A 19,726-nucleotide genomic window follows, 5' to 3' on the forward strand; every position below is an offset into this window, starting at 1 on the left:
CTCTGTGATACATTAAACATTTAAAAAAGAAATGTTAAATTTAAAGATATACATTATTATGTTGTAAGCGTTTAACAGATTGTCGTTTTGTACAACGAAAATATACAGAGCAAAATTTAATTTAATATTATCTAAAACTTGATGTAACTTTAGTAAAACCTTCATATCAAAACAAAAATTGAATGTATGCAATTAATTTAAAATAAATATATTTCAAGAACAAACAATTAATAAATATATTTCAAGAAACAATTAACAAGACGACAGCTATGACGATTAAAAGAAACATTTAGACATCCTGTATACATTAAGAGAGAAGAGAAGAACTTAGGAAAATAATTTATTAAGGTACATTATAATAGATTAGAGTTATTCCTAGAGTCGCAAAAAAGAACTGATTGGTAGAAAAGGGCTATGGTAGCTTTATGTACTTTAATGTGTTTGGCGTAATGTATGATAATGAATGGTTGTTATGAAAATGTATTTGTTGTATTAAATGCGGGTATATTTAAAGTGATTATTTTGATTTGTGAATATTTTTAATCCCCATACATATAGTGATAGTGTTAAGGATCGTACTTACTTTGTTGATAGCTGAATCATTTCCTGTCACGTGATACTCGTACAACTTTGTTTATTTCAATATTTGCTAAAACGTAACCGTTTATAACATGAATGTTCATCTTTAATCCAAGATTTACTTCCTATACTTTTTCAAAGTTACAGCCTTAGTGAGCATTTTACAGATAAATTTTAACATAAAATAAAACAGTGCTATCAATAAATATCTTTACACCTCTTGGATAAGGATGACTGTGTGGTCCATCAAGAAAGTTTTAATCTAGTTCTTAGATATGTAATACATAGGATAAGCATAATAAATCGTTTACGTACGAAATGAAGAAATTATCTTAAGAAAATCAAACAATAAAAGAAAATTAATTCATATTTACAAATATCCAGGACAAAAAAGAAATTAGTTGAAAATATAAACAAAGGTTAGCCATAATATAATACACATTCAGTGTATCTAGCCGTCGAATTATACTTGTATTGGACAGTGGCAAGGCATAGTTTGTACATGCAAAACATTATGCAATCTGTTAAATATAAACAAAAGAAATAGTTTCAATTCCTCTTAAAGTGTTAATATCGTATACATTTATGATAGTTTTTTTTTAATTTCTTAATATTTCTTTATTGTTCACAATAACTACAATCATGTTTACTGAACTAATGCAATATCTATTTTTGAAATGGATGCATATCAAACGAAAGGAACTTTCCCAAGATATGTGAAGTTAGTTTTGCCTACTACTGTGTGATTTTTACATTGATGATTGCGGTTTACATCACAATGACATAAAACATATTTTTATATACTTTAGTTTATAGATAAGTTTTCCTCTACTACATGTTGTTCAACCTTTTCTGTTTCATACTAACAAGCATTTTTGTACAAAAAACAAAAGTTCAAGTTGTATGTCCATGATTATTAATGTATTTTCTTCTCCGTATAACAGTTTTATAAATTTCTTTGTTTTGCAGACTCTCCTGTTTGAACTTTGGATGGTCATGTTTTGAGGTGGTGTACTACAGTTACAAACCAAATCATCTAACCCTGCAATTACATCAGATGTAAATAGATGTACACCAAAATGTGTATTTGATTTCTTCTCGCTTCTTTTTTTGTTGTAGTTTCGACCATATGGATTCAAACTTAGATACCTTTATGAAACATAATATTTAAGAAGACAATATGCCATTGAAAATACACACTAAATAATATTAAAGGAGTTTCAACGATTTGGATAACCAATTTTTAAAGAAAAATAACCTATGTGCATATATTTACAAACGTATTGTAATAATAATCATTTGATAACAGGCTTTGCATTTAGAATTATTTCTTAAGCTCATTTATGAAGCATTATACATCGACTGAAGTCTAAAATTTACTATTGATGTATTTTAATGAAGTGTTTTTACTTCCAAATGCCTTATTTCTCATATAATTCAACATCTCACAGTGAATAATTATAATAACAAATTATTTATAAACTCAATTTTCGTTGTCAAATAGGTAGGAATATCAATGTAAAGAAACTTCAGATCTATTTATGAATCTATTTTTTCTTAATTATATAGATACAAATACCTCAAATAAAGAACATTTGACTTACATAAATTCATTATTTCAATAAAGGAACAAGAGGTGGGTTTCTTCAAACTAGTAACATATTGTTTTGAAGTGATTTTGCACAAATTGTTTACCATTTGTTCTACAAAATGAGACACCATTGATGTAATACGGGTTCCCTTTGTTGTCAAAATATTTTCTAAAATTTCAATTTTATCGATTTTTTTTACTTTTTTGCCATTAATGCTCTCTTTACTTAAAGAAACTCGAACCTTGTTTTCATTTTGTTCGTTATTATTATGTAAACATTCAAACAAACAAAACTAGACTTACAGTGTTTAATTGTTTGCAGAATTTCTCTAAATTTTTATATGATACACAAACTAAGGATTAAATTGGAATTTCAGATTTATTGTTTAATTGGCAGACAAACAATATTGTTTCAGATTTTGGCGATTTTGACATGAAATATTACAATTTATCCACTTTGATTGATACTGTTGTTTTTACATTTTTCCATGCACGTTTGCTTTTATGGTGTTAAATATTTTAATCTATGCGCTTCCATTGAAGACATTTTTGGCTTATATTAGAGCTAACGACTACCTCATGTTGTGTGCATTTTTGTTAAATAATATTGCATTTATTTTAATTCTTTTTTAATAAAAATGTCTTTAATAACGACTGTATTAAGAAAATTATCGACATGTATTTAAAAAAGATTTTATCAATTATTTTGCATTCATTAGCAACATTATTAAATATCCTGCTTTTAGTTTAACATTATGCGAATTAAGTTCAAATATTGCAACATTTCTCGAAATATATCTGTTTTTAAATTGAATTAAAATGGCTTGCCGTGTATACCTCATATTTAATTGTGTTGTTGTTAAATGTTCAAGAAATTGTTAAGAAAAAAAATGTTGTTTGAAAAACGAAGATTATACTTTTTTCTTTGTAGCACTGATTGCTTTTTGGAAATTTGCTTTGTTCTAATAAATGCAAGTTTACACATTTCAGTTGTTGTTGTTATTCACTTCTTTCCATTTAAAACTTTTTGCATAATTTAAGAGGTATGTTTATATATACATGTTTATAATTGGTTATTAGTAATTGAGTGTCATATACCTTATATAGCTATAGGTTCAACAATTAGGATATTTGCCAAAAGATGTGTATAAATAGCTCTTCGTGTTTTTAAACATACGAGGCAAAATACTTTAAAAAAGAAATATATTTGTTGAATGATTGATAATAAGCAATTGTTTTTGTAAAAACATGTATTTAGGACCAGCTTGATACCAGGTGATTTTCTTTCGTCAATTTCTAGTGAAATGTGTTATCATGATCTATGCTCTGAACTAAGATCTTTTAGAATTAATAAACCAAATAGTCCTATTTGTATTTTAGGAAAACATTTCGTTTGTAGACAATTGATGATTTATTTGTTAACTTTGCTGAAATATTGTTTATACATTTTGAATAAGAGAGGTGTGTTTACATTCTTATTTTAAGATCTTTTGTGTATATATTGATGACTCGTTATGAAATATAATTTATGTTTTATCCTATATTTTACTGATATGGTACAGACGTTTCTTGTTGTAAACATGGAACGATTGTTGAACCCTTAGTAGTATTTCCCTGCATGTAAAGTATTGCGATCGGGCATGCTGGTTGCTTACAAAACCCTGGAGGCTGCACAATCATTTAGGTAATGTACCCTTTGTACCATTCGGTCTGTTTGGCAGTTGATGTGTTCGGATGTAGCAAGCATATAAAAAGAGAAAATTACAGATTCTCTTCACTGGGGCATTACCTAAATCAAACTTCTTTTCAATCTGCATAAAGCGAACTTATTTTTTATTTATCTTTTGACTGAAATATTAAGTTATATTTTAGCTTGTCATTTACACTAGCTTACTTGCTCTTGTTTTGTAGTTGCCATATATCTTGACCATGTTAATTACTTATGCATAATAAGGAAACGGAATAATAGTTCATATTAAAATTGAATATCTTATTTGAGCAGATAAAAGTGCAAAAAAAAAAAGAATTTCGTTATAGATTTTTTTTAAATAATTATGATATTGAATCTGTTTCTTAAAATGAATAAATGTAATTCTTAATTGATTCAAAACTTAAAACTTTTAATTATTAATTGATTGAATTTTTCATTTCTTATTTGTGTCAAGTTTATGAGTATATCCATTGTTCTGTTAAGAATAAATTGATACTATCTTCAAGTTAAAAGTTTGAATGTATTTTTGTCTATGCGGATTTATAACATATAAATTAAGGTACTTTCATATCATCAAAATTTACTAATATGATTTTGATTTATGTTTATATAGTACTTACATCGAAGCGTTTTCGGATTATTTTCTTATTTTCTTGCGAATTGTTCAAATAACGTTGCTTTACTAATATATGCAGCACTGGATGAACATTTTTGACGATGGGCTAAAGATGTTATTTTATAATCATGATATAAAATAATTCGTGTATGGCTTCTCGGTAAGTTTCATTCACATTCATAGTTTTATATAATTCATGACTGAAGCAAATCAAATAACTCCAAAGATAAAATCATTTTAGATTTATTAGCACTATGCACGATAAAAGACACACCCCTTAAATAAGCTTATTAAATGCTTTAATTTCACATCAGAAATAGATCCCAAGATGTTGCACACCCTACCTTTCTAGATAATTATTTTGTTCCTTAAATGGAATCATTTCAGAATTGTTGAAATTTGATCGTTTAAGTACTCTTCATTTTCTGAATTTTCATTTCATAATATCTTTCCTTGATCCAGCTATTTATGTTCTCTTTACAAAATTTCTGGACTGTCTGTTTTTAAACAAAGCAAATGGGAAGCACACTTTCTTGCACACACGCTTTAAAATCCTTCCGTGTAGAATTTCACATCAATAATGGTATAATACAATCAAAAGCATGTAGCTATAAAACAGTATTTGTTGTTTCAGGAGAGCTACACGTACCTCTAGAGGTATGCGGAGCTGTAGTTAAAAGAGAGCTTGACTATTGGCAGATTACAGAGGATCATATAAAGTCATGTTGCTGGAGGAATTACCGTATTTATATCGAGAACCAGCGCATTCTTGAGGCTTTTAACCACAGTGTCCTCATAAATCAGTTCAAACCGATAGATTATAGCACATTGGCAGGTTGGGAAAAATATAGAACAAAAATGTGGTTGATACTAGAATACCCCCGTACCTCAAGAGCGGCTTTTGTAAGCATGATTTGTACCATCCTTTAAAAACAGTTTATCTATTTTAATTTCATCTATGTTCGGTAACAGATTTATTTTCAAAAACTCGATTTATGTCCATAACAGATATGTCAAAACAAATGTTCAATGTAAGAAAATAACGGTACTGCAGCATATGGATCAGTGTAAACATTATGATAATTTATATCACAAAATTGATATGTGTTTAGTATAGAAATATATTATATTACTTTATATTACGCAAATTAGCTTTTAGGTATTAACACATTAATTGTTTGTGATTTTTAAGTGCATTTTTAATGATACTACGAGGGTTGATTTTGTATATGCGATATATCAAATGCAATTGATTCAAACAGTCAAATGAACATTACATCTCTTTAAAATATTCTCTCCGGTTTGAAATAAAATATTTTTATCTCTGGGTCTATTTATTAAATACGTCAATGCTTTAGGTAAACCTCTGAGACACTGACTGATGACTGAGCCTTCTGGTCGCATCAACGACTAGAAAAAAAAAAAAAAAAAAAAAAAAAATATCAACTAGATATAAAAAATCGCATCAGGCTAAATCTGGAGAGTATGACGGTAACCTTGTCTGGCTCATAAGCTCAGGTGTATATGAGATGGAGTATTTATAAAATCATTAGACCAAAGTAAACAGCCAAAATCATATCAATGCCGTAACAATCAAAACGAGACAGCAAGTAAACGATCGCCTAATCTGGACAGCACGTCGTGTCTGATAGTATTTCCTGTTTTTTCTTTAGTATAAACATCTTGGTTTGACCGACCTGTACTACTTTAGTCCTTTTGGCACCAGAATTTGGTTGCGCTATTCCATCACCGGAGGAGAATATGCACTAAACACCTTCTTGGCTGCTCATGGGTTTCCTTTTATTAACTACATAACTTACTACCGTGTTTTTGTAAACCGATATTTTTGGCAATCTCTCAATATATGGGGTATCATCTTGCAAAATCTTTCGTCGACTTTCAAAATACGCTTCTAAATTAAATTCAACCACAATAGTGATATGCCAACAGGTTTTGATAATATCAAGAATAGTGTATCTGTCATCACATTCAATTATTCCCTGACTTTTGAGACTTTTGTCTTGCCTGTTACAGTCACGGGATGGTCAGAAATTGCTTCATCTTTAATGGACACTGTGTCAGCCAGAAATTTTCTATCTTCACCTACGAACTACCTGATCAGATATATTATCACGCCCAAAAACTTCCCCAAATCAGTTAAAAACTGCTTTTCCCAATAACCGAGTTTTGTGCGAACTTTTATATAAGCACCATTTTTTAACATTTCTCAATCACTTTCCCAACCATTTTTTCAACGACTGGCTCTATTAAAATTGCCAATTAGTTTAAAACTGTTTAGCTTATGGCTCGTGTGTTTATATTGAAATGTATTGAATAGAGCTATTCAGGCGTATCAACATCCACAAAATCATTTAAAGCTTTATCGGGCTATTTTTGCAATACACATTACATATCAATCAACCCTCGTAGATTACCAGATTTTTATGAATATGTAAGAGGAATAATTGCTTTTCTTCAAATTACTTTTAAATATCCAATTTTACCAAAACAAATTTATGTCACAATAGACTCCGGAATTAAGAATATTTTGGATTTTCCCAGCTAATCCGTATGTACAAACAACCTTTACAGTTATAGCTCTTGACAATAAGCTAAACATGTTGACTGGTTAGTACACCGTTGAAACTATAACGGTAAAAGTTTGTTTGTACCCACGGATTAGCTGGGAAAACCCCGACGTTTCCGGTCTATAACTATATATACTATAGCTGATTTTGGTATTTTACAACGTTATTCAAACCTAAGATTCTTCTTAACTTGTAAGATAGTATAAAATATTCTAACAAGCTTAAGCCATATACCTGAAAATACTATCTTTGATTTGCCCCTCAATCAATTAGAATCTGAAATTTCGCTACCATTATTTGTTTGGTCTGACGACCCAAACAAATAAAAATCGCATCAGGCTAAATCTGGAGAGTATGGCGGTAACCTTGTCTGGCTCATAAGCTCAGGTGTATATGAGATGGAGTATAATCATTAAGTAAACGATCATGCCTTAATCCTGACAGCACGTCGTGTCTGATAGTATTTCCTGTTTTTCTTTAGTATAACATCTTGGTTTGACCGACCTGTACTACTTTAGTCTTTTGGCACCAGAATTTGGTTGGCTATACCATCACCGGAGGAGAATATGCACTAAACACCTTCTTGGTGCTCATGGTCCTTTTTATAACTACATAACTTCTACCGTGTTTTGTAAACCGTATTTTGGCAATCTCTCAATATATGGGGTATCATCTTGCAAAATCTTTCGTACTTTCAAAATACGCTTCTAAATCAAATTCAACCACAATAGTGATATGCCAACAGGTTTGATAATATCAAGAATAGTGTATCTGTCATCACATTCAATTATTCCCTGACTTTTGAGACTTTTGTCTTGCCTGTTACAGTCACGGGATGGTCAGAAATTGCTTCATCTTTAATGGACACTGTGTCAGCCAGAAATTTCTATCTTCACCTACGAACTACCTGATCAGATATATTATCACGCCCAAAATCTTCCGCCAAATCAGTTAAAAACTGCTTTTCCCAATAACCGAGTTTTGTGCGAACTTTTATATAAGCACTATTTTTTAACATTCTCAATCACTTTCCCAACCATTTTCAACGACTGGCTCTATTAAAATTGCAATTAGTTTAAAACTGTTTAGCTTATGGCTCGTGTTTATATTGAAATGTATTGAATAGAGCTATTCAGGCGTATCAACATCCACAAAATCATTTAAAGCTTTATCGGGCTATTTCGCAATACACATTACATATCAATCAACCCTCGTAGATTACCAGATTTTTATGAATATGTAAGAGGAATAATTGCTTTCTTCAAATTACTTTTAAATATCCAATTTTACCAAAACAAATTTATGTCACAATAGACTCCGGAATTAAGAATATTTTGGATTTTCCCAGCTAATCCGTATGTACAAACAACCTTTTACAGTTATAGCTTTGACAATAAGCTAAACATGTTGACTGGTTAGTACACCGTGAAACTATAACGGTAAAAGTTTGTTTGTACCCACGGATTAGCTGGGGAAAACCGTATTTGCCGAGTTCCGGATAACGTCTATAACTATATATACTATATCGTATAATATAAAAGTGATTTTGTAGTATTTTACAACTTTATTCAAACTAAGATTCTTCTAACTTGTTAAGAAGTATAAATATCTAACAAGCTTAAGCCATATCCTATATACTGAATAATATATCTTGTCTGCCTAAATCAATCAAGTAAGACTTCGAGAATAAAAATAAATTACATTCTGGCAGAATTAAACGCTTTAAATAATAAATGTTACAAAGACTTTTAAATACATTGCATAGTGGTAGTGGTATTTGAGTATAATTTATCCCAAAGTAAACAATTTTATTCCCTTTTTTGCAGATATTTGGCATAATATCGTTGAGTTTTGTGGTTTTGTCAATTTTGGGGTTTTGTTTGGAGACACTTCCTTATCTTCGTCCAGTCAACGTCACATTGGCGGGAAATATGACAGGAAAATGTGAAGGAAAGAATATCACGGTCAACTATGTTTTGCAACCAAACGAAATACTTAACATTCTTGATATTATATGTACGACATTTTTCACAGCTGAATTAATCGTTCGATTTATATTTTCACCGGACAAGTTTCGATTTATACGTAATGCAATGAATATTATAGATCTTCTTGCATTGGTACCTCTATACATGCAGCTCATTTTAAATACAGATGCTTTTAAATTCTGCTACATGAATGAACGGGTTATATTCGAAATTATGTTTATTCTGCGGATCATTCGAATGTTTCGAATTTTCCATCTTGTCAAACATTACCAAGCTTTACAAATTTTAGTATATGCTTTGAAGGCAAGCATACAGGAATTACTGATGCTGTTGATATTCCTTCTCATCGGAATGCTTGTGTTTGCCACAATGATTTACTATGCAGAACGAGAAGACGCCTTCAATCAAGGGACGCAATTCTCGACTATACCACTTGGATTTTGGTGGGCGATAATAACCATGACAACGGTTGGATATGGAGATATTGCACCCTCTACACCTCTGGGATACATTGTAGGTACCATGTGTGCCATTTGTGGTGTGCTTATGGTGGCGCTCACTATTCCTGTGATATCGAACAACTTTACGTTATTCTATACTCACGTGAGATCACGAGGTGGACGTAGAAACTCAAGTGAAGGACTTGACAAAGATTTATTTCTAATCAATCATGATGATGCTAAAAGTATTGAAAGTATGAGGCGTATGTCACACGGTTCTCTTATTCCAAGTGAGGACATGTACGTTAAGCGAAGATTACGACATGAATCAGAAAGATCAACATTGGCTGTGAATACCGGAAAATTCGGTCAAAATGGGGATGTCAGGTACGGTTTTATGGCTTGTGACGTTACGATCAGGCATAAATCTGCGTCCTCCTTGAATGAACTGGTCAATATAAATAGAGATGTGGCTTATTTTGAGGATAATGAGACAAGTACAGTGAAAGCCTTTTCTGATGATGGGATTTCTCACTCAGGTTTGTTCTCTATATGCGCTCTTATTATCACATTGGTTTATAGACATGTTGCATAATTTTTTATCAATGTATTAAACCAAATACAGCTTAAAGCAGGGGATGATTATGTAAATGACACATAGTTCTGTTCAATTTCTTGTTTTATTTTCATTCCTGAACTATTGTATCATCTTAGCATGTCGCAAAGCACCTGTTTATTTTAAATTCGACAAATTTTATGAGCATTTTTTCCTTTCTTCGACTTATTTTCCAACGCAACGCTATGTCTTTTGCTTTCTACTTTATTCTTGGTGTTAAATTTCTTTTTAAAAATTGCGTTATTTCTGTTCTAACATTTTGGTGATTTTATTTCCGTTCTTAAGATTGTCACAAGAAGAAAACAAGTTTTCAACTTGCCCAGCTATGTTTATGCATGTGAGTACCGTTTATAAAAGAGAATTGAGCCGCGTCACGACAAAACCAACATAGTGGGTTTGCGACCAGCATGGATCCAGACCAGCCTGCGCCTCCGCGCAGTCTGATCAGGATCCATGCTGTTCGCTATCAGTTTCTGTACTTGTAATAGGGTTTGTAAGCGAACAGCATGGATCCTGATCAGACTGCGCGGATGCGCAGCCTGGTCTGGATCCATGCTGGTCGCAAACGCATTACGTTGGTTTTGTCATGACGCGGCTCAATTGTTTACCATTATAACGTATTTACATGACTAAGCTAAGAATTTCTGAGATAATGTGGTAAGAAGTCAAGCATTATTAGTTGATTCTAATTAAGATTCTATGGTTCGAAAAAAAAAACCTTAAATTTTATCAATAAAGACTTTCTTCGAAATATTAAAAAAATGAATACTTCCACACGGACAGACAGTTATTTGATGATACAAACAATATATTGCAAACGGATTCTCATAAAAAGTAAATTGTGATTTTCAAGATATTAGATGATAAGATGTGAATTTTCATCAAGATTTGTTTCCGAACTCAACTGGCATTTTAAACACACTTAGATTGACATGATTCGTTATATTTTTAGTTCGTTTAAATAGCATGAGTTTAATCGAAAACATTATTCCTATGATAAATTTGGAGCGGAACTTTCAATATGCATACGTTAATAGTGTAGAGGTTTTGAATTTCCAGAACATTTTGTCCTAATTTTGAAATTATGTTTAAAACATTTAATGTCGTCTCAGCACTAATTCTGTGTAGTTTTATCACCAATAAAAAGCATGACAATGGAATTTTTGATCTGCTAACACTTTACTAAAATGATAGCTGATATTTTTGTTATTTTACAGAGAAAAGTGTGTAGACCTTCAAGAAAAAAGGATGAAAATAGTACGAATTTCACGACACCCACATTTTGTATGATGTTATCATAATTTATATGGACGTCCAATCATTTGAAGGATACAATGTCCATCGTTGGTGTATGCAAAGTTTTACAGTGAACGTTTCTATAAACTTGTTATTTTTGGACAAGTTGCTCAATGAAGAGAATGATGAATAACCAGGAGAAAAGAAAATTTAGAATTTTGTTTCTTACAGAGCACTAATTGATATTTAAATAGCACTGGTTTGTACACCACTGCTCTCGTTCAAAGGACGTTTATATTAAACACTGACACACTTTACTTTATCACTAAGCCGTAATTTTGATTTTTTTCTTTATTAAAAATTGTTCAAATGCTTAGAATATTTTAGAGTCCTGTGATGTTATTCGATCTCACGTCACACTAAATTACACAATGATATACATAATAATTTAATCGGCATCCCCATAGTTTCAAGTATTTTCACCTCTTTTTTGACACAATGTATCTTGGAGTGATTTGGTCATGTTGACTCAAGGAACATATTCCTTTTTGCCTTCTAACATGAAAGGTTAAATTTCGTTATTTTCCTTTTATATGTACTTCCTTGATCTCTATTCTTCCAGAAATTATTAACTCGTATTTATCGAAGAAAACATATTTTTTATAAAACTTATTCTTGACATGTTTGGTTTCCTTGTAATGTGTCTGTTCAAACATCTAAACATTAATTTACAAGAACGGATCTCGCCTTTACGAAAACAAATCTACAGTTCTATCATTATTTCATTATATTTGAAGCTTTACTGGTCTCTTTTTTCCTGCCTTTTTAATAATTCAAGGAGCATTTGTCTTTTATAGTCTTGGTTTATATTATAGGTTTCAATTATTGACAATACGTCAAAAAGACAAATTACGCTTTTAGATATTGAACAAGTCGAAAAGCAAGTAAGATGCGGAGAGGATATATTATTTTTTTCAATTTGGGAATCAAGAATTCGGATTGATATTGATGAAAGAAACAAAATTAGATTTTTAGTCAAAAATAACACCGCACTGTTTTGTGATAATTTCGTGTAACAACGCATTCATGTACAAGAAAATATGTTTTTAGGTTTCTGGGAAAACATTAGGTGCTGTATTGCAGCCATTTCTCTTTTTTGTCTATACTTTTATTTATTCAACATAAAGATAACATTTTTCCATTTTCTCTTCCAAAATGTTTACATGTTATTTTCTAAACTTATATTAATAAATTATTGCTGTCTTTGTAAACGCTCAATTTTACAATACATTTTCATGCTTCCGTTTAGCATACTGATCTGTACAAACGTTAATATCTTAATTTCTCACTATCGGTAAATTTTACCGAATTACTAACATGTTTCCATTCTAATATCAATACTTTACATTTTTGAAATTATTCTGCACCCAATTCTCATTTACAGTTGAAATAATTGATCAGCACATGAAATTTTAAGATCACAAGCTACTCAAAGAACTTGCTCAATATTTAAATACTTGCATAGTGGTTCTATCACCATCATTTATCTGCAACTATCTATTATAACTTTTATTTTAAAATCTGGTCTCTATTGGCAAAAAAGAAATTGCTCAATCATTTATCCGTTGCATTATCGAACCTATGATTGAATCAATTAAACTCATTGACATGTGCTGTATATTACCTTATTCAACAGGGTGGAATACCACGTGACTTGTGGCACCAGAAATGATACGGAGTTGAATGACATCAACAAAGCGCTACATGGTAATAGTTTCGAAGCTAGTCCTCTTCTTTCAAATCCAATTAAAAAACGTTTTAAAGCAGTGCAAAAGGTAAAAAAAAAAATATTTCCCCGGTAACAGATTTAGATTAGATTAATTACGTAATACATATACATGGGCATTTTAAACAACATGTATGGTACAAATATTTACAACATGAGAATAAACAAGCCATGACATGCACACCATCACTAAGGATAACACAACAAAGACATACTCTTATTTCCATAGTTTCAAAAAGACTTGTCTTGTTCAAACATTTGGTTAAGATGCGATGTCAAAATGGTGATTTGATTTATATCATAATATTACATTTATCCGTCCTCCTTGACAATTTTGTGATTTCTGAGGTAAATTGTTTCCTACTTAACTTGCGTGTAACATTTTGAATTAAGATTTAATATTCAGCACGCTGATCAGAACCAGTACAGTTTATAATTTTAAGTGAAGCTCGAAACTTAATGATTTTGTGTGAATCAGTTTTTACATTTTGCTGCTCCGGGTTTAAGTTTCATATTACCTTAGTAATTCATTTCTTAAGACATATAAAATCACTGTTTACAGTTTGCATCGTATCAAAACCACGGTTTAATTGTTTGAATAAAACAGGGAGTTTTTGAAATTGAAACTATGGTACTGGGGAAAAGAAAAATGTGCGATTTGCACAGTTTTAAAAAGTTTTTAATTGATCTTATAATAGAACTAACGCGGATAATATTATGTGATACCGGTTTGTCATTTATCTCCGTATCATTTCTGATATCACAAATCACTTGGGATCGCCACCGTGTTTAACACGGGATGAAATATATCCATTTAAACATTCACAAAGATCCATAATTGCTGAAATATATCAAAAATAGTTTCATGATATTTACAATTATTCATTGATGAATGTTAACTACAAATGTATATCATTATCAGTATATAAAAAAAGTCTTATTTTTTTCACAGCTAAATATATTATCATTTAATAATGACTTCCCTATTGTGCTTTTTTTCTCCAAAAAAATCATATCTACTTCAGTTGTTGGAAAGGTTTATTTAATATTTTATTAAGTTAGGTCGGTTGTATCTGTATAATTATGTTAGGCGAGTTTTGCACGTAGTAGCTTCAACAACGCAATTATAAATGAATGAAATAAACTATGCAACTATTATTATGTAGCTTTAGATACAGAGAAGTTTTGTTTGTTTGCTGTTTCTTTATTGTCGATGTTTTGTAAATTAACTGATAAGTGTATTTTGTCGTATATTTTAATGTACAAAAATCTTAACCTATCATCTATATAAATATCTTTTGAAAAAATAAATTTCTACCGCAATTTACTAAATATAAAACTGATAAAATTTTGTCTTATGGTGTCTTGATATATTAGGGTATTTTTGAAAACGTATGGCATAAGACTTTTATTCTGCAAATTTTATTATAACACTAGGCTTTTACACTGCAAATTAATAGAAGTCAGCCGTTCTGTAATATCAGTTATCAATATTGTGTGATGTTTAATGTTATATCATATTTATGATATTCACTTTTGCCTTAAAATTTTGAGGATGAAAACACAGTATGCTTTTAGAGTTGTGCACGTTTGATTTGTATATAAAATGGCGTAGATACATAAACTGTGTTGCTAAATAAAAGTTAATCACGCTACAAGTGTTGAATTTTATCAAATTTCAAATTCAAATGATTCCTTATTATATGTTTAGAATATATCCTTAAAGAGAAGATATCTCCTAACATGTTAAAGTTCTTTGTCCGTGTATACCAGTTAAACTATAGATACCTTCAATATTTTATTCCCCACCTTATAAGAGTTAGTCACACCATTTATAGGTTGTGTTGTAGGTATTATGTCTACAGGTCAAGTGTTTCATAAAGAGAAATGAATAGTTTATATATTTTTTTGGGTTGGAGGTACAAAGTGTTTTGTCTATGACAAATAAAGTGAAGTGATTTTTCTAGTTTTTATTTAGTATTTGTATCTTGAAATATATTATTGATAAAACTCTGTAACTGTTGTATAGGTAATTTTGAACATGTTTAGTATAACCGAAGGTAAGTAAACTTTCAATGCTTCTTTGACAGAATTATAAAAAAAAATTAAGAAAAGCAATATAATGTTTACTTCTTGATCTATTAATTGTAAGCACCAGGAAGAAATTAAGTTTATTTGGTTTTATTTCAACACTTTATAGGATGTATTAACTAGTAAATAAAAACGCATGCATTAAGATTGCTAAGTATGATTTATTTCCTTTTTACTGTCAACTCAAAATTGTCTATGAACTTGTACTACATTTCTACGTATGGCAATGATTTCTTGCCCTACGTAGAATGCGCATGCGCGAAAAATTACTACATCCGGTCGGTTTTTCATAGCAATAGTCCGCGTCGTAAAAAGGTATTTAAGGTATATAAAACGTAGTCAGGCTGTGTCTTGAAATGTACTAAATAATATCGATGTTCCTTAATAATACTCAAATAGTGACAAATATTATCTTAACTTGAGACAATGCCTGATGTAGCAAGTTTCATTCAAAAGAAGTTTACTTTTAGTCTTTGCTAATGAAGGTTATTTATTCATTGAAATTCACAGTACTATTTATTGACACTGTAGTGACATTCAGATGTAACCCCAATAACAATAAATAAGACAAAAAGGTCTTTCAAATTTGATAAATGTTTTATACCTTATTTCAAGTATGTTCTGTTGATTTTAAAAATAAAACTAACCTTTAATCTGCGGAGTTTCTTAAATGAACTTGTCCAGTTTTCAATATTGGAATAATCTAAGAGCTATCTTTAATAAATACAAGCGATTCCGTTTCTCTTTTTTGCTAATTTTAGAAGATTAAATGTTATCTATTTCTCCTGCAATAAACAGGTTATAATCAAGGTTCTTAAATGTGATATCCTTTCTGGCAAAATCTAAATCTAAATTTGCGTACATATATTTTACAGAATCTGATGTTGTAGTAGTAATTCCAGATTAAGCGTAATGTTTTTCCTCTTTGTGTTTTGGACCTTTATCTTAGTTCATTTTCTGAAAATCGTCAATAGTTAGAAAACATACCTTCTGCTGATTAACCTGAAGATCTCTTTGGAGCGTCACTACTAAAAAAACGACTGTTCTTTCTCTTTTTTTTTGGCTCTTAACACTACCTGCAATATCAGAAACATTGTCATTGCTATTTGAGACTCGGGCAAAAATTTTACTAGCTACCTACATAAGCTTTTCTTTCTTCCAGCTGCCTCCGAAGAATTTTCAGCTCCAAACGCTCCTGTAAATGAGCCCTTTGTCTTTCATACGCAGTTAAACGATCCGATAATCTCTCCTTTATTCTGTTTCAGCTGCTTTCACGTCTTGTTTCGCTTTACCTGGAAGTGTTTTTAGCGGTGACTTAGACCCATCCTCACCTCTAGCAGACCTCTGACCGCTCATAATTAGCACACAAAAAGAAAAACTTTTTGTGTCCTGATAACAATAAAAATAACAAGCTAGTCCTTCAAAGAATGATGCTCAACAGCTGATTATAAACAGTTTCAATGCCTGCATCATCCTAAAAATAAAAGTCAAACAGTTAAACCCTTTATCAAACAACAACAATTCTTCACAAACTTTCTATACGTTACTGAGAATAAATGTAAATGAAAGGGCACCACTACTGATACAACTGACCTAACTAAAAATATCACATTAGGAAAGGCTGTTGTATTCCATAATTTAAACAAAAATATATATAAACAAAATAATCAAGGTGGTCAGACAATAGCATAAAACCTGGTCAGACGGTACCGACGCTCCGGCAGGTTAAGGTTGTATTTACATTTCCTTTCTTAATTGATAAAGTCAGATAGCACCGTATTGTGAATTAAAAAGCATGATTCTTTTTCTTTTGTAGCACACTCCTGTTAATTAAATTAATTTTGGAACACCAAGAACGGTTTTGCAAACTTCAGAACGCTGTTAGTTTAATAGGAGATCAAGTTGCAATGATTTGCCTTGCGGGTTTCATTTTTTTTTATTTAGAAGAGGTTGCTGCAATATATGCTACGCGAACTTAACAGAACGGTGAAAAGAGTATCGAATAAACGAAATATCTGTCACAAGAACAGCAGATAGCGGTTTACAATGAAATTTTTATTATGATAGATCGATATTGTAGCAAAAAGTGCGGTCATGTGCGTGCGTGCACTTTTTATGCATGCAGAAAAATTTTGTTTCAGACTGCGATATATATACATGAATAATTTCATTTTATTGCCAAACAACGAAAACTTCATCGTACATTGAACAATTATATTCTGATCTTGAAGGAAATGATGTTTCGGGTTGTATTGCCATGTTATCATGTTGGAAGGTCTTGTTATGGTATATTGTTAAATTTACTACTGCTTATTGATAAGTCGAAGTTATGAAGATGTTCATTATGGAACTTCTTAATTATAATCGTGAAGTTAGTCATGTAAAGTCGGTTATGTACATGCTTTTAACTATATTGATCCAAATGTTTGTTTAATGTGAAAATGGCGAAATGTAAAACCTTAATGGAGGGCAATAAATTTTATTTGTCCCGCAACAATAATAAATATGGAGAACCAGCTATATATTTTTCACGCGAGAATGCGATATAATAAGAAAAAAACATTTGGAAAGAAAATAATTGGCATATTTAATGTTTGCAGGTGAATTACACGTTCCTCTCGAGGTTTGTGGTGCTGTAGTTAAACGAGAACTGGACTACTGGCAGATAACCGAGAACCACATTAAATCATGTTGCTGGAGAAATTACCGTTCTTACATCGAAAATAAACGTATTCTAGACTCGTTTAATCGAAGTATTCTCAAACAGCAGATGTCTGTTGATACGTCTTGTCTACATGGCTGGGAGAAATACAGAACTAAAATATGGTTGATTCTAGAATATCCTCGCACTTCCAGAGCTGCTATGGTGAGTTGATGATTAATTTGAATAAAGAAATAGAAATATGATAATATGTATATGATATGTACATATAATAGTTTGTCGATTCTTTCTTAAAGATTAAAGAACATATTAATTAACTGACATTCAAGTATAATCAAAGCACAGAAGGCGCTGAATTTGTTTGGGTCTCAGAATGTCAGAAAGGTGAAGGTTGTGAGATTATAAACCAATTTGTTTTTGTATAGTGCCACCAATGCTTTCCAGTGTTTTAACTGTAGTAAATTGGCTACAAGACTAATTGCAACACTGATATTCAATTCAATGTTTATTTGACTTAAACAATTTTTAAAAAAAATGAGTGCCTTAAACTGGGATTTGAACTCCTGACCTTTTGATTTCTAAGCGAGCGTGCAAACCCCTCGGCCACGGTGAAGTTATATGTAAACAGGCTGAAGAAAACCATATTATTCTAAATTAGGGTTTGTAACTCTTATTATTTCGACGCTAAACCTGTTGTTTAACACAGATGTAAATAATCATGGAGCTTACTATAAGTATGTAAATCTATAAAGAATAAAAAAAAATATTAGAAATCTTCGACCATTCGGGAACGATTTTGCTTGAAAATTAATGCGCCTGTCATTTGACAATCTTTACGCTGTGATCTCCCCTAAATTTTTTGGCGTTAGTGTACATATAAAGGGAAGTAACCGCTTCAAAAAAGCGGACTAATTTCGGCATTTGTAATTAACAGCATCAGGGTCTGAAGTTTCGCTACCATTATTTGTTTGGTCTGACGACCCAAACAAATAAAAATGAAAACAAACTATAATTTAATGTATCTGTGAAAATAAGTGCATCTGCTGCTGTCATTTGCATTAAATTTTTGATATGGAGCATTTATCTTAGCATATGGAGCATACATGTATATATACATGTATATTTTTCAATGTGTGCTAATAATAACAGGAGGAGTGCTAATAAAACAAAAGAATGTCACTGAATTTGAATATAATTTTTTCTATTAGGCTATACTTGATTTTAATATTCATTAATATAAATGTATCTAAACGGTATGTTTAGCTAAAGTTTCAACTTTCATTACTTTTTCGAAATGTCGATGCACACTGTTTATTAACAAAAGAAATTTTGAACGAACGCAGATACAACATTATTAATTTCAGTTTCTCTCGCGGGTGATAATTCAATTCAGTTTGACAGTATGTCTGCACTATTTATTGTATTCCATGTAGATTTTGATCGATTATCTCAAAGCAGGGAGGCTAACATGTTTTTTTTCTAAATTGTAACGAATCTGTCACGTGAAAACAAAAAACAAATAAAAACACACACACATAAACACACCCAATTCGGTTGGAAAACGTCGTTAATAATATTTTACTTCAAATACTAGTGACCAAGCCAAAGCAGCTTTACTGTCAATTAAATGTTCCTTATTCGAAAATCATTGTTCTAGACTCTATTACATCATATTTAGGAAATAGATTTTATTTTTAAATGCACGTTTGTAGAATAACGCACGGTTCAAGCTCAAATGCTCAGGAATGCACAGAAGATTGGCTTTAGTACTTGATATAATTTTTAAAAATGTTTAAAGTTTTACTGTCTGGTTTAAGCCAGA

The 19,726-nt window shown here is 30.9% G+C and overlaps 2 protein-coding genes across 2 annotated transcripts in view; both read left to right on the plus strand.

Moving 5' to 3' along the window:
* LOC132750239 (potassium voltage-gated channel protein Shaw-like) overlaps positions 1-19,726 on the plus strand; it is a 101,410-nt gene that overhangs the window by 74,564 nt on the left and 7,120 nt on the right. Inside the window, exon 2 of the mRNA XM_060740182.1 lies at positions 17,843-18,108. Coding sequence (XP_060596165.1) covers positions 17,843-18,108 — 266 coding nt within the window. The remainder of the gene's footprint in view (positions 1-17,842; positions 18,109-19,726) is intronic.
* LOC132750243 (potassium voltage-gated channel protein egl-36-like) lies at positions 7,440-13,637 on the plus strand. The gene is made up of 4 exons (XM_060740187.1): positions 7,440-7,445; positions 8,912-10,052; positions 10,415-10,466; positions 11,347-13,637. The coding sequence occupies exons 1-4, from the start codon at positions 7,440-7,442 to the stop codon at positions 11,417-11,419; spliced, it is 1,272 nt and encodes a 423-aa protein (XP_060596170.1). The 3' UTR covers positions 11,420-13,637.

Source organism: Ruditapes philippinarum, unplaced genomic scaffold, assembly GCF_026571515.1.
Source record: "Ruditapes philippinarum isolate M1 unplaced genomic scaffold, ASM2657151v2 ctg873_1_1_1_1, whole genome shotgun sequence".
Lineage (NCBI taxonomy): Eukaryota > Metazoa > Mollusca > Bivalvia > Venerida > Veneridae > Ruditapes > Ruditapes philippinarum.